The 11,612-nt window shown below is 47.7% G+C and overlaps 1 protein-coding gene and 1 long non-coding RNA gene across 2 annotated transcripts; both read right to left on the bottom strand.

The window, feature by feature from the left end:
* Positions 1-355: 355 nt before the first annotated feature.
* Positions 356-3,915, bottom strand: LOC308184809 (adenosine 5'-monophosphoramidase HINT1-like). Its single transcript, XM_080572387.1, has 4 exons — positions 3,731-3,915; positions 2,188-2,293; positions 1,277-1,484; positions 356-1,059 (listed from the first exon to the last, which is right to left on the bottom strand). The coding sequence occupies exons 1-4, from the start codon at positions 3,871-3,873 to the stop codon at positions 1,013-1,015; spliced, it is 504 nt and encodes a 167-aa protein (XP_080428513.1). The 5' UTR covers positions 3,874-3,915; the 3' UTR covers positions 356-1,012.
* Positions 3,916-4,631: 716 nt separating this feature from the next.
* Positions 4,632-10,996, bottom strand: LOC308184921. Its single transcript, XR_013943040.1, has 2 exons — positions 6,746-10,996; positions 4,632-5,909 (listed from the first exon to the last, which is right to left on the bottom strand). It is a non-coding gene; the product is annotated as an uncharacterized lncRNA (long non-coding RNA).
* Between the last annotated feature and the right edge of the window lie 616 nt (positions 10,997-11,612).

The raw sequence follows: 11,612 nt of genomic DNA, 5'->3' as shown, positions 1-11,612 counted from the left end.
TAAGAAGCTTTCCCTGAAAGGGCAACAGCATCTCCACCTCCACCCACCCCTCCCTTCCCTTCCCTTCCCTTCCCTTCCCCTCCCCTCCCCCCCCCCCCCCCCCCAAGTAGTTGACTTCCACAACTATTTTCATCTGACCCCGCAAACGGCAAATTCTATATTACTTCGAGTAGAACAAGGGCTGTTTCTTGTTTCGGTTTGGTTTTTATCATTCAGCTTCTTTGAAAGACTTTAGTCATTCACAGCTGCAATCGTTAACCCCGCAAACAGATCCAGTAACAAAGATCATTCCTCCTGCTAAGGAATCGAGTTTCTTTGTGAGGAACGGAGTCACAAAAATCATTTCATTAGCAAGTTTCAAACACTAAAAATATTTAATAGCATTTTAACGCTCCCACGCTCCAGTAAGCCTTGAACGTAACCGCAATTAAACAAGGAGCACAGCAAAGCCAGAGGTCTAACAAAGCACGAGAGGTGATCGCATTTAAACGCCTTATGGTGCCTTTAGCTAATCCTTCTTCTAGTTCCTGAACAACGGACTTCGTTTAGAAAAAAAGAAGACTCTAAAAATACATACAAAAAAATAAAGGGAACGGCAGCCGAGTCTTGAACGTTCAGAAGCCGACTCAAGCATCCCAGAGCCTTCTACGCTTTGAAAAGCGTCTGTGGGAGAAATTACTTCTCGAAGTTGCGAAACCCACGACTGAAAAGAAAGCGGTAGCAAAACTCCTACGGTAGTCAAGAACAGGCTGACAAGCACCTGTCAGAAATCACACCGGGTAGAGTTTATTCTGCCTCCTCGGGACAGGGGCAGACAACAGACGATGCCTGGAAGCTTTCTTCCAACCTTATTCTTCTCTGGTTCTACATCTGCCAGTCCTCGATGCGGCTGTTTCGCAATAAAAGCACGCCCTTTTATTTGGGAGCAGGGGGAAGATAGCAAGGCCTCAAACACACAGCACATCCTAGATCGTCTTAGGGAGATGGAGACCCACAGGACCGCCGAGCGCTTCTATCTTCGCGTTTCAAATGACTGGGCAAACCACCATCTACACGACACTGTCAACAGACCGAAACATTCTTTTAACTTGCAGAACTATTTCCATCGGCAAGACACACAAGACAGAGGTCATATCCCCATGCTCCATCTTTATTGTGCAAGTGCTGCTCAAAGCTCTTTATTACCCTCCATAGACAGCCGTCCAGGAAAAAAAAAAAAAAAAAAAAAATCATACATCAACAGGGGCTAGATTGACGGGCAACATATGAAACCTACTCGGCGGCGACCCGTACGCGTGCAGTGACGCCTGCGGTGCAAAAACCTTAGCCAGGAGGCCGGCCCAACTGACCGCCACCCAGAATACGTAGATGTACACGACAGCCCGAAGGGCCCGAGGGTGGGCATTCACAGCCATCCGGAATCCATTGGTCAGGTCCAGGTTAGCAGCACACTTCTTGCCAACAACCATTACACGCCCAAGAAGCTGGAAAAAGGAAATAACGTTACCTAACATAACGTGCCACGACGCACAGAACGAACGCGAGCGGAGAACCATCCACAGAACACGGTTAGCTAATCCTTCACGATTCAACCGCTGCTCTTTGAATTACCCTCTAGACAGGAACAGACTACAAAACAGTCACAGAAGCTAAATTTGTCTCGGGGGTTAAAGCCCCCGTCATAGCTTCGGGCAACGTAAGCCGCTCTGGCGGAAAATAAAAGCTTCACGGTGCCTTTTCTTTTGCGTGGCCTCACAAAGCCTTGGAACTTGACTTGCATAGCTAACAGCGAAACAAACACCCAGCGCCGCTCAACCAGCTTTCCCTTTCCTCGCCTCTGACCTGCCCAAACCCCAAGCCCTCTTCTGCATAGTCAAAGTACCACCGCCGCTGTCTGGAAACCGTGAAAACGGGCATCAGACCGTACTTCGGAACAACACTGCTTTTTGCACTACAAGCGCGTAGCCGGAGACCAGCATCGCTTTATATCGCCGCTCTTAGTCAAAAAGCTCAACTCCATTACAAGCTAGAGGCAAAAGACTACAGCATCGGAAAACCCAAAATAGCCTACTGTGCGCCCCTCCGCAACATCCAGAGGAAAAGAGGGGACGGGAAAGAGTCTAGGAAGTTACAAACTAGTTACAGGTACAGCCAGCCTAGCGAAAAGAAAGCTCCCACAGTACTCACGGGTCCGCCAGAATCTTCTGCTTCACATAACCGGACAACTGCCTTCTCAGGAAGGACTAGGAAAAAACACTGGAGCCTGAGGCGAACTATCACGGAACGCAAGGCGCTGGAGGAAGAGTAAACAGTTACAACGCAGTCAGCTTCAGAGAAAGGCAACAGCTTAAGCAAATCACTATGCCCCACCGAACTCGTCCTACCGAAGCAGATTATCAGGTACCCCAAACGCGCACGACAAAACAGCGATTCTTCTTAAGCGATCTTTGAATAGGCAAAGTTCTCTACCTTCTACACGCAAAACACACAAGCGGCAAACAATTGCTAACTGTCCTTCAGTTATGTCCAAATATTGCCTCGGCCAGAGGTAGGAAGGCATCTTCAAAGAACCCGGAGTAATCCGGCTGAGGCTGTATAAACTCTCCGTCCTCGATAACGCCACGTACTCAGGGGAAAGAACATTCCAAGTTAGCCCGTTACGGCCGGCTCTACGTCAGACACCTCCAGACCGAGGCCAAGGTATCACCTGCGAAACACGAATACCACCGATCTGTAGGAAACCATCGACTCGCAACTAATTGCGAGGGAACTCCCCAAATCACCAGCAGACCGAAACTGCATACGGCACCAGAAGCAGGATCCAGCACGCAAGGTGACGGGGGCAACGAGACAGCCGAGTACTTCAGATTAGCGACTTCCGGCAGTTTTATTTATTTTAGATGCGACTGAAACAGCGCCGATAAGACTCGATTCCACAGATGCTTTGCACTTCTTACTCACCATCGCCTTTCACTGCGCGACAATCGAGAATTACGAGCCTTCCTCACACTTCTCCCCCCTATAACATCGCTCAACTGTGAAACAGGCCTTCGGTACAGCGAGCTAAGCAAATTCAAGACCATTCGCTATAGCCAACTACACTCCAAAAGCAGTTCTAAGTTCCCCCCCCGCCTCAAGTGAGGACCAGCAGCCTGCGGGATTGACTGGCTTCTAGATGTTTAAGAAAGCTAGGAAAAGCTGCAATTCTTCCCTTTCACAAGCCACTTTGGAGAGAGCGTGCGCTCGCGTGCGCGGTGGGGGTGGTGCCATAACCAAAGCCTAGCACGGCCGAGCCGGGGCGTCTCTAGAACGCTGTCACGAGGCGCATCAAGACCTGCGTTTCTGCTACGCAGAAATGACTGATTACGGTCACTACTGCGATGCTCGCTGCCTATACGCAGGCAGTCCGAACCCCCAAGGAGACCGACTGCGCCGGCGACCCAGTACGCGCCGTGGCACCCCGGGGGCAGGCGGGACGCGCACCGAAGAAGCGCGGGGTTTTAGAGGCGCTGCAGTAGAGAGCGCCACGAGCCGGAGAGACCCCGACCGACCGACCGACCGACCGACCGACCGTCCGTCCGTCCGTCCGTCCCTCCCTCCCTCCCGCAGCAAGGCCACCACCCGCCCTGCCGCACTCCCGGGACCCGCGACGGGCCCTCGTTTCAGAGGGCCTGCGAGCGGCCGAGGGAAGGAAGGAAAGAGAAGACTCGCACGACGACGCCGCGGCTACCTCCTCGCCCACGACCGCTCATCCTCACGGAGAACGTTGGCGGGGACCTCCTTGCCCTTGCAGGCGACCTCTCCGAAAGCGGCTGCAGCGGCAGCGCCGCCGCCGGGCCAGGCGGCCTGCGCCCTAACGATCCCGTCGGCCATGACGGCGCCCGCTCGGTACAACGCCCCCTCCCTTCCCGCACTCGGCCCGGCCCTCCGCGGCGCTCATTGGGCCGACAGATCGCCGCCGACCGCTCCCGCGCCTCGATTGGCTGCCTCGCCTGCCCTCTTCCCTTGTCCCCGCCCTCTCGGCGGCTCCGCTCCCGTCGACCCGGTGCTTATCGGCGCTCAGGGAGGTCGCGTGCCCTCGGGGCGCGGAGGGATCCGACCGGGAGGGAGGAAGTGGGCGCCCGAAAACGGGCTGGGCGGCTCCGCGGAGGGAAGCCGGGCCCTGCACGGCTGGGAAACGAGCTCCACAGAACGGTTGCTCCGATCATAGAATCATAGTGTTATAAATGACTGAGTCCCAAATAGGATTACAATCAGAGTTTACAATTTATTAAACGAATAGAGGCAAGCAAACAGCGCTGGGTGCGCCGGGAGTCTCTGCTCCACCGGGACGCACACCTGTTACGTAAGGCGGCTGGTTTTTATGCTCCTAGGCTAATACATATTCATTACTACTTCTAGAAGAGGCAGGGTTATTATAATTGGTTTCCCGAATCCGAAGTCCTCCCAGGTGCGCCTGCTTATCAGTCTCTGTTAGTTTCTCGGGGGCCGCTCGGACAGGGAGGCTCATATTCTTCCTCCTTATCTAGTGGTCTCTTGGCCGGCTGTCAGAAGTTACTGCACATTCGTGCAAAGTCAGCAGTTTTTCTCCGAAGAAATCCCTTTGTTCTCTTCTCGCCTAAACCCAGGCCTCAATGTTAACCCTTCAAAACCCCTTAGTGGCACGAATTGCTGGACCATTTCTTACAATTCCTCCCTTTTTTTTTTTTAATCATCAATTCGTGTCTCTCCTTCAACCTTTGTCAGTAACAATTGGATTTCATCAGTCAGTTCTCGGGGTGTCCACTTCTTAAGCATCATTATCGACACGTCACCTTTTCTCTCCACTGAAGTCATCACAAATTGGGTGCTATTTATTACTCGCTGTATCAACAACGTAAAGCAAGGTATCATACAAGGTATAAACAATAATGTCACTATACCACATAAAAATAAAAACAGCATCCTTTTAACCCATGGTTCACCAGGCAACCATGAAAAGAAATCCCAATCCATACCCTTCCAAGTTTGTACTGGGACGTGGGCTAGCTTCCTAATTTCCTTTGTTATCTGCTTAACCACTTTTCCATTATCATCAATTTGTAAACAACAATTAGAATCGTTCAGTTTTCCACACACTCCCCCTTCTTCTGCTAGTAAATAGTCTATGACCATTCTACGTTGAAAGATAGCATTCCTCATCTGAGTGGATTGATCATCCAGAAGATCCAAGGTCGTCACTGTTTGATTGGTTACAACTTCGAGGATAGCTTGCGACCTAATTATTCGGTTCAAATTATAAATAGGTTCTCGGGCTCCTGATACCAACTCATTCGGGTTCCAGGTAGCTGGCCCATAATGCTGTATGATTCTTTCAGGAGGCCATTCATCCTTTCCCCATTTTTGGGCACTATCCCCGGCTAAGGAAGTATCAATAGATCGTTTTACTCTGTTCAGGTCATCATATAATCTTATTCCTAAATGATTTCCTTGTGTTTGTGACAATAAAAAGAACAAGGGTCTTATGTACCCCACATAGCATATTCCCGACCAGTTTCCGGGTAGCCTCTTGTAAGCATGTTTGCCACACACCCAATAATGTCCCTTTAGGGCCCACGTCCCGTTTGGAAAATGACCATCCCATCCATCTTTACCCTTTGGGGCGTGATAATACAGAGTTTCCTTGTTACCGAGTGGTCCTGTTACAATGTCTGCCCCGTTTGTACTCGTATATGCACGCTTCCAAGCTCCCACGTTGGGTTTCCACTTACAGTCACAATTCAGTTCTCTTTGGCGACCTGTCATATTATAAGCCTTTTTCGCCGTCCAATCTTGAGAGTGTGGGAAGCGCCTTCAATCATGGGGTTGGGCCCGCTTTCAGAGCTTGTGTTACCATTCAGCCCTTCAGGGTGATCCAGCTCCTGGAAAAACTAATCACAATTTTATTATGGGTTTAAAAGGTTCTCATGTTATTTTTCTCAGGACAAACTGATCTTGGTGTGGGAGAAGTCCGGTCGAGGCACTCTCACTCGGCGGTCAATACCCATAGGGGTTGCCTCCCTCGGTAGACCATACATGCCGCAGTGGAGGGTCCTACCCCGGTCTTGCCTTCTCCCTTTCCTCCCTTCAGCCTTGTCCTCTTTATCCAGTGCCCTTAATTCATGCAGAACCTCATTGCTGGGATATCAGTTCCTCTTTAGTCTCAGTTTCAGTTCCCCAGGAGTGGGCTCAACCCTCCAGGCTTCGGTAGTTATTGGTCCTTTTATTCTGGATGCGTGGGTCCAACCCCTTCTTGCTGTTCTCACAGCTGTTTCAGTAGTAAGTAAAACAAGGTACAGTCCCTCCCATCGGGGGTTCAATGATTCTTCTCTCCAGGTTTTTATTAAGACCTTGTCTCCTGGTTGTATTTTATGAATAGCAAATCCTAAAGGTGGTGTCTGAGTCATCATCCCAATTTCTCTTATCTCCTGTAATCTCCTTCCAATGGTAATTATGTATTTCTGGATACTATGATCCTCAACTACATTGTTCCCTAGGGGCATCCCTTGAGAATAAGGCATACGATATAACATTTCATATGATGATAATCCAGTCTCACTGTGTGGTTTAGTTCTTATGTTTAAAAGTGCCAATGGTAAGCATTTCGTCCAGGGCAGCTGTGTCTCGATCATTAACTTAGCCAATTGTTGTTTTATTGTTTGATTCATCCTTTCTACTTTCCCTAAGCTTTGTGGGTGCCACGGAGTGTGGTATTCCCACTGAATACCTTTCAAGGGGTACATCCTTCAAATCTTTGTGGCTGGCGTATGTTCGATTATTTCCACACAATTGTGTTCCAACGGTCCTTCTTCTGGAACGGTTCCTAGAAATACTGCTGGATATAACAGGTTAGTCGTTTTCAAGGTTATGTCATCTTGTTCAGTTAGGATTGCCTGATATTTCATCATCCGGCTGGGTGATAACCAGTGCCCCCCCCCCTTTGTTCCAAAACGGTTGTTACCATATGTGGTCCAAAAACTTCAATACGTTTTCCCATTTGAAGGCAAATAATTTTCTACTATCTTTATCAAGAGGTATGCAAAAGAAGGCATCCTTTAAATCTATCACGGTAAACCATTTATATTTCTCTTTCACAGATGTTAACAATGTTTAAGGATTAGCTACTACTGGGTGAATATCCTTTGTTATTTCATTTATTGCTCTAAGATCTTGTACAAATCTATACTCGCCATTCGGCTTCTTTACTGGAAAAATTGGAGTATTGTATTCCCATTTACATTCTTCCAGAATCTGATATTTGAGAAATTTGTCAATAATTTTCACCATTCCCGTGCCTAGCTTCTATCTTAAGTGGATATTGTTTGATTCAAACAGGTTTGGCTCTTTCCTTTAATTCCACCTTTACCAGTTGTGCCAGTTTCGACTTCCCTGGTACATCTGTTTCCCGTACTGTTGCTATAACTGCATTTTCTACTTCTCTTGGAATATTAACAAAGGGTTTATCTTTGATCATTAGGATTTGGCCTACTTTGGACTCAGGTACCTTCATTATTAATTCTCCGTCCTCAAAGGTTATTGTTGCATCTAATTTGGCTAATAGATCCCGTCCCAAGAGTGGCATCGGGCATTCTGGTACATACTAAAATTTATGGGTTAGTTCCTCACCCCCAAAACGCAAATCAAGGGGTTGTAAGAATGACCATTCTTCCTCTTTCCCTGTGGCTCCAATTATTGTAGTTGTCTTAGTTCCTAATCGTCCTTTTAAACTATTTAACACTGAATATGTTGCTCCTATTACATTTACAGCCTAATTAACACAGAGAAAGAAGCTCCCATAACCAACAAAAAATTCAAGCCTGTCTTCGTTTCCTAGCTTTATTTCAACTAGTGGACCTGCTAGGGTAGATGCCCCAGGTCCCCATCATTCCTGACTGTTGTTTGTCCTGCAGCCTAAGACAATTTCTTTCTGATATCAGGGGCTGATTGCCCTGGAAAGAGGTTAGCCAGTTGCCTCTCTCTCTCTTTTTTTTTTTTTTTTTTTTTTTTTTTTTAAGCCAGGTCCATTTTTTTTTTTTTTATTGCATTTCAAAGTTGGTCCAGAAATTCAAAAATTCCATAAATTCCATAGGGGTTTCTTTTGGACCTTGTTGGAACAGATTCTCAATTCCCAATAGCCAATTTAACCAGATTTTAGTATTTACATAATTTCCGGGGTGATTAGGGTCTCAGTGAGGGGGTCGGTCAGGGGAATGCAATCGTTGAAAGTTCCCTGAGCGGTCCCATTGGCAATCTGAGCTCACACACGAACTCAGGTTGTTTCAAAAGTTAGCTGCTTTTCTGTTTCCACGACAACTCTCTCGGACCCATCACGGTCCCCCTGCCCCAGAGGGCTCACACCCGCGATTTAGAGATCTCAGCCTCGGGTTGAGGCGGAACTATTAACATTCCTACATCCTCTTTCCCTGCTCATTCAACTTCAAACAGCTCTGTTAAATACTACATGCCACACAACCTTTAACACCTTCAACAACCCTTTTAACACTTCCTTTATCTTTCTCCAGCCCGTACTTTTCTAATGCCAACACCAAAGGCTCAGTCAGGGGCCAACTTAATTCCAAACCTTTTCCCTCCAACATGCTGAAACAACATATCACTATACAACATTTCATCCTATTTTCCTTCTCTCCTCAAAAACATTAATTGCAAGACACTGTTATAGTCGATTGATCCATAAAGTGGCCATTTAGTTTATATAGTGGCCACCATTGATTGCAATACTTAGTGAAAGTCCTCTTGCTTTCTGTGCCCCCATTTCTAACAATATCCTTCCAATGTGCCAATATGCACCCAAGGAGGCTTTTTCTTTTTTAGGACGTCTTTTTTTTTTTGGATTTTCCCCTTTTCCTTGATTTCCCATTCCCTTTTATTTATTTATATTAGTTACTGTCCCTTGTTTCAATTTCCACGCAAACCTTTTTATTGCAGGTTTTTACTATCTTTTCCTAATCTTCTTCCCAAATGTCCCAATTCTCTGGGATTAAACTCTTCTTTCCACATACAAACTTTACTATTTCAGATTATTAATGAGCCCCATTCCAATCATAAATCCGCAGGACTTCGGAAAAACACCTGAAGCACTCAGCCTTCTGTCTTCTAGACAAACAATAACACCTTTTCCACAAAATTTACATTTCAATAAGACCGAATTTCAAGCCAAATGCTAATTTTTCTCATGCACTTTGTTAGTAAGCCTACACAAAACAAGGAATCACTCCTGTGTATCCGTCAAGATGGGGGTTTAAAAAGGTATTGAGGCCTAAATAAATTCGCTCTCCCCCTTCTTACCAAATTCCCAGGGCTCAGGCCCGAACCACCAAAGAAGTTACTCTCCGTTCTACCACTTTGATAATCAGTCAGCCCCGCTCCCCCGATACTTGGGAAACTGACCGAACACCACCGCGAATATACACAAACTTCTAAACTGTTACTTAGATAATGCTCCCACCTTCCTCCTTGACACAGTCAAAACATTTAAGAACAAAACAGGATTACAAGATGCACCACCGGGGGTGGATTGTTAGGATATAGAGGTGGTAGGTTATCCAATGACTCCCATTCATCATCTTTTTCTTTTTCCTTTTTTTTTTTTCTTTTTTATTTTTTTGTTCTCTTCTTCGTCAAACTTCTCGTCTGCTTTTAGTGTAAATATTGAGGCTGGAAAAGGACGTGAGATCCTGATCCATAATCCTGCATAATCACTTTCCTCCTGGCTAAAAGGTTCCTTTGAATTAACATGTATATTTAAGGCCTGGCAAACCCAGTCTTCAAAGGATCCGAAAACGGGCCAAAAGACATGTGGTCTTAAAGGCTCCTTTGGCCATTCTGTCATACAATACTGAACCATTTTTAATTTACTTTTTCCCTTTTCTGGGGCCCCTATCGTTCCAATTTCTAATCATTATCCCTAATGGACTTTCTGGTGGTATGTCTGGTAATTTGCTCCCTTTTCTCTGGTCCCGGGTCTTCAATTTTGTCTGACCCATCTAGGAATTTTACTGTGGCAATTCCTACAGCCCTTGGTTGCCTTAGTGAGAGTGTCTTGCAGGGGGTTTAGGACCTATCACCCACCCACGAATCCTATAGGAATCGCTTCGGTCCTTCACCGGCCAAGTCCCTCGCGGGAGATTGGAACCGCGGTTAGAAGACCTCCACAATCGCTTCGGAACTACGTTCCGTCTCAGTCACACTCTCACACACACAGGCAACCGAAACCCACCCAACCGAACGGTATACGCCTTAAATACTTACGACTCCGTCGTCTTCGTTCGGATCTTCGCGCGCAGAATTACGGGCAAAATATAGTGCTGCAGCCGGCAAAGGGAGCTCATAAAAAAATCTAAATCTTTGCTTGCCCTTATTCAGGTTCAAGATGGCATTAGCCCTGACCTGACTCGAACAGGAGCCACCAAATGGTGGGGGCGCCCCTCCTAGATCAAGTCAGAATTCAGGAACCAAGACCATCCCGGACGAGCCCCCAATTGTTATAAATGACTGAGTCCCAAATAGGATTACAATCAGAGTTTACAATTTATTAAACGAATAGAGGCAAGCAAACAGCGCTGGGTGCGCCGGGAGTCTCTGCTCCACCGGGACGCACACCTGTTACGTAAGGCGGCTGGTTTTTATGCTCCTAGGCTAATACATATTCATTACTACTTCTAGAAGAGGCAGGGTTATTATAATTGGTTTCCCGAATCCGAAGTCCTCCCAGGTGCGCCTGCTTATCAGTCTCTGTTAGTTTCTCGGGGGCCGCTCGGACAGGGAGGCTCATATTCTTCCTCCTTATCTAGTGGTCTCTTGGCCGGCTGTCAGAAGTTACTGCACATTCGTGCAAAGTCAGCAGTTTTTCTCCGAAGAAATCCCTTTGTTCTCTTCTCGCCTAAACCCAGGCCTCAATGTTAACCCTTCAAAACCCCTTAGTGGCACGAATTGCTGGACCATTTCTTACAATAGCATGGCTTGGCTTGGCAGGGACCTTACTTAAAGATCACCTAATTCCAACCCCCCCGCCCTGGGCAGGGACACCTTCCACTAGACCACGTTGCTCAAAGCCCCATCCAACCTGGCCTTAAACACTTCCAGGGACGGGGCATCCGCCACTTCTCCTGGCAACCCGTTCCAGTGCCTCACCCCCCTCTCAGGAAAGAATCTCTTCCAACTATCCAGTCTAAGTCTACCCTCTTTGAGTTTAAAACCATTACTCCTTGCCCTATCGCTCCTCTCCCTGACAAAGAGTCCCTCCCCAGCTTTCCTGTAGGGCCCCCCCTTTGGGTACTGGAAGGCCCCTCCAAGGTCTCCCCGGAGCCTTCTCTTCTCTCTCCAGGCTGAACCACCCCAACTCCCTCAGCCTGCCTTCCTGGGAGAGGTGCCCCAGCCCCCTGGTCATCTTCGTGGCCCTCCTCTGGACGCGTTCTAGTACGTCCCCGTCCTTCTTGTGCTGGGGGCCCCAGAGCTGAACACAGTACTTACTCTAGGTGGGGCCTCACAAGAGCACAGCAGCAGAGAGGGAGAATCACCTCCCTCGACTTGCCGGCCGCCCTCCTTTTGATGCGGCCCAGGATACGGGTGGCTTT

This window comes from Anser brachyrhynchus (genome assembly GCF_964034855.1).
Source record: "Anser brachyrhynchus genome assembly, chromosome: W".
Taxonomy (NCBI): Eukaryota; Metazoa; Chordata; class Aves; order Anseriformes; family Anatidae; genus Anser; species Anser brachyrhynchus.
The sequence above is the reverse complement of the archived record's forward strand: the minus strand, read 5'-3'. Positions and strand labels throughout refer to the sequence as shown.

What these genes read in the sequence shown, in the direction of transcription:
- LOC308184809 (XM_080572387.1), bottom strand. Translation starts at nt 3,873, where the DNA reads ATGGCCGACGGGATCGTTAGGGCGCAGGCCGCCTGGCCCGGCGGCGGC. An exon ending in GAGCGGTCGTGGGCGAGGAG is followed by an intron (nt 2,294 to 3,730) that starts GTAGCCGCGGCG and finishes CTCTTCCTCCAG; the next exon opens with CGCCTTGCGTTCCGTGATAG. An exon ending in CGCGTACGGGTCGCCGCCGA is followed by an intron (nt 1,060 to 1,276) that starts GTAGGTTTCATA and finishes GTCTGTTGACAG; the next exon opens with TGTCGTGTAGATGGTGGTTT.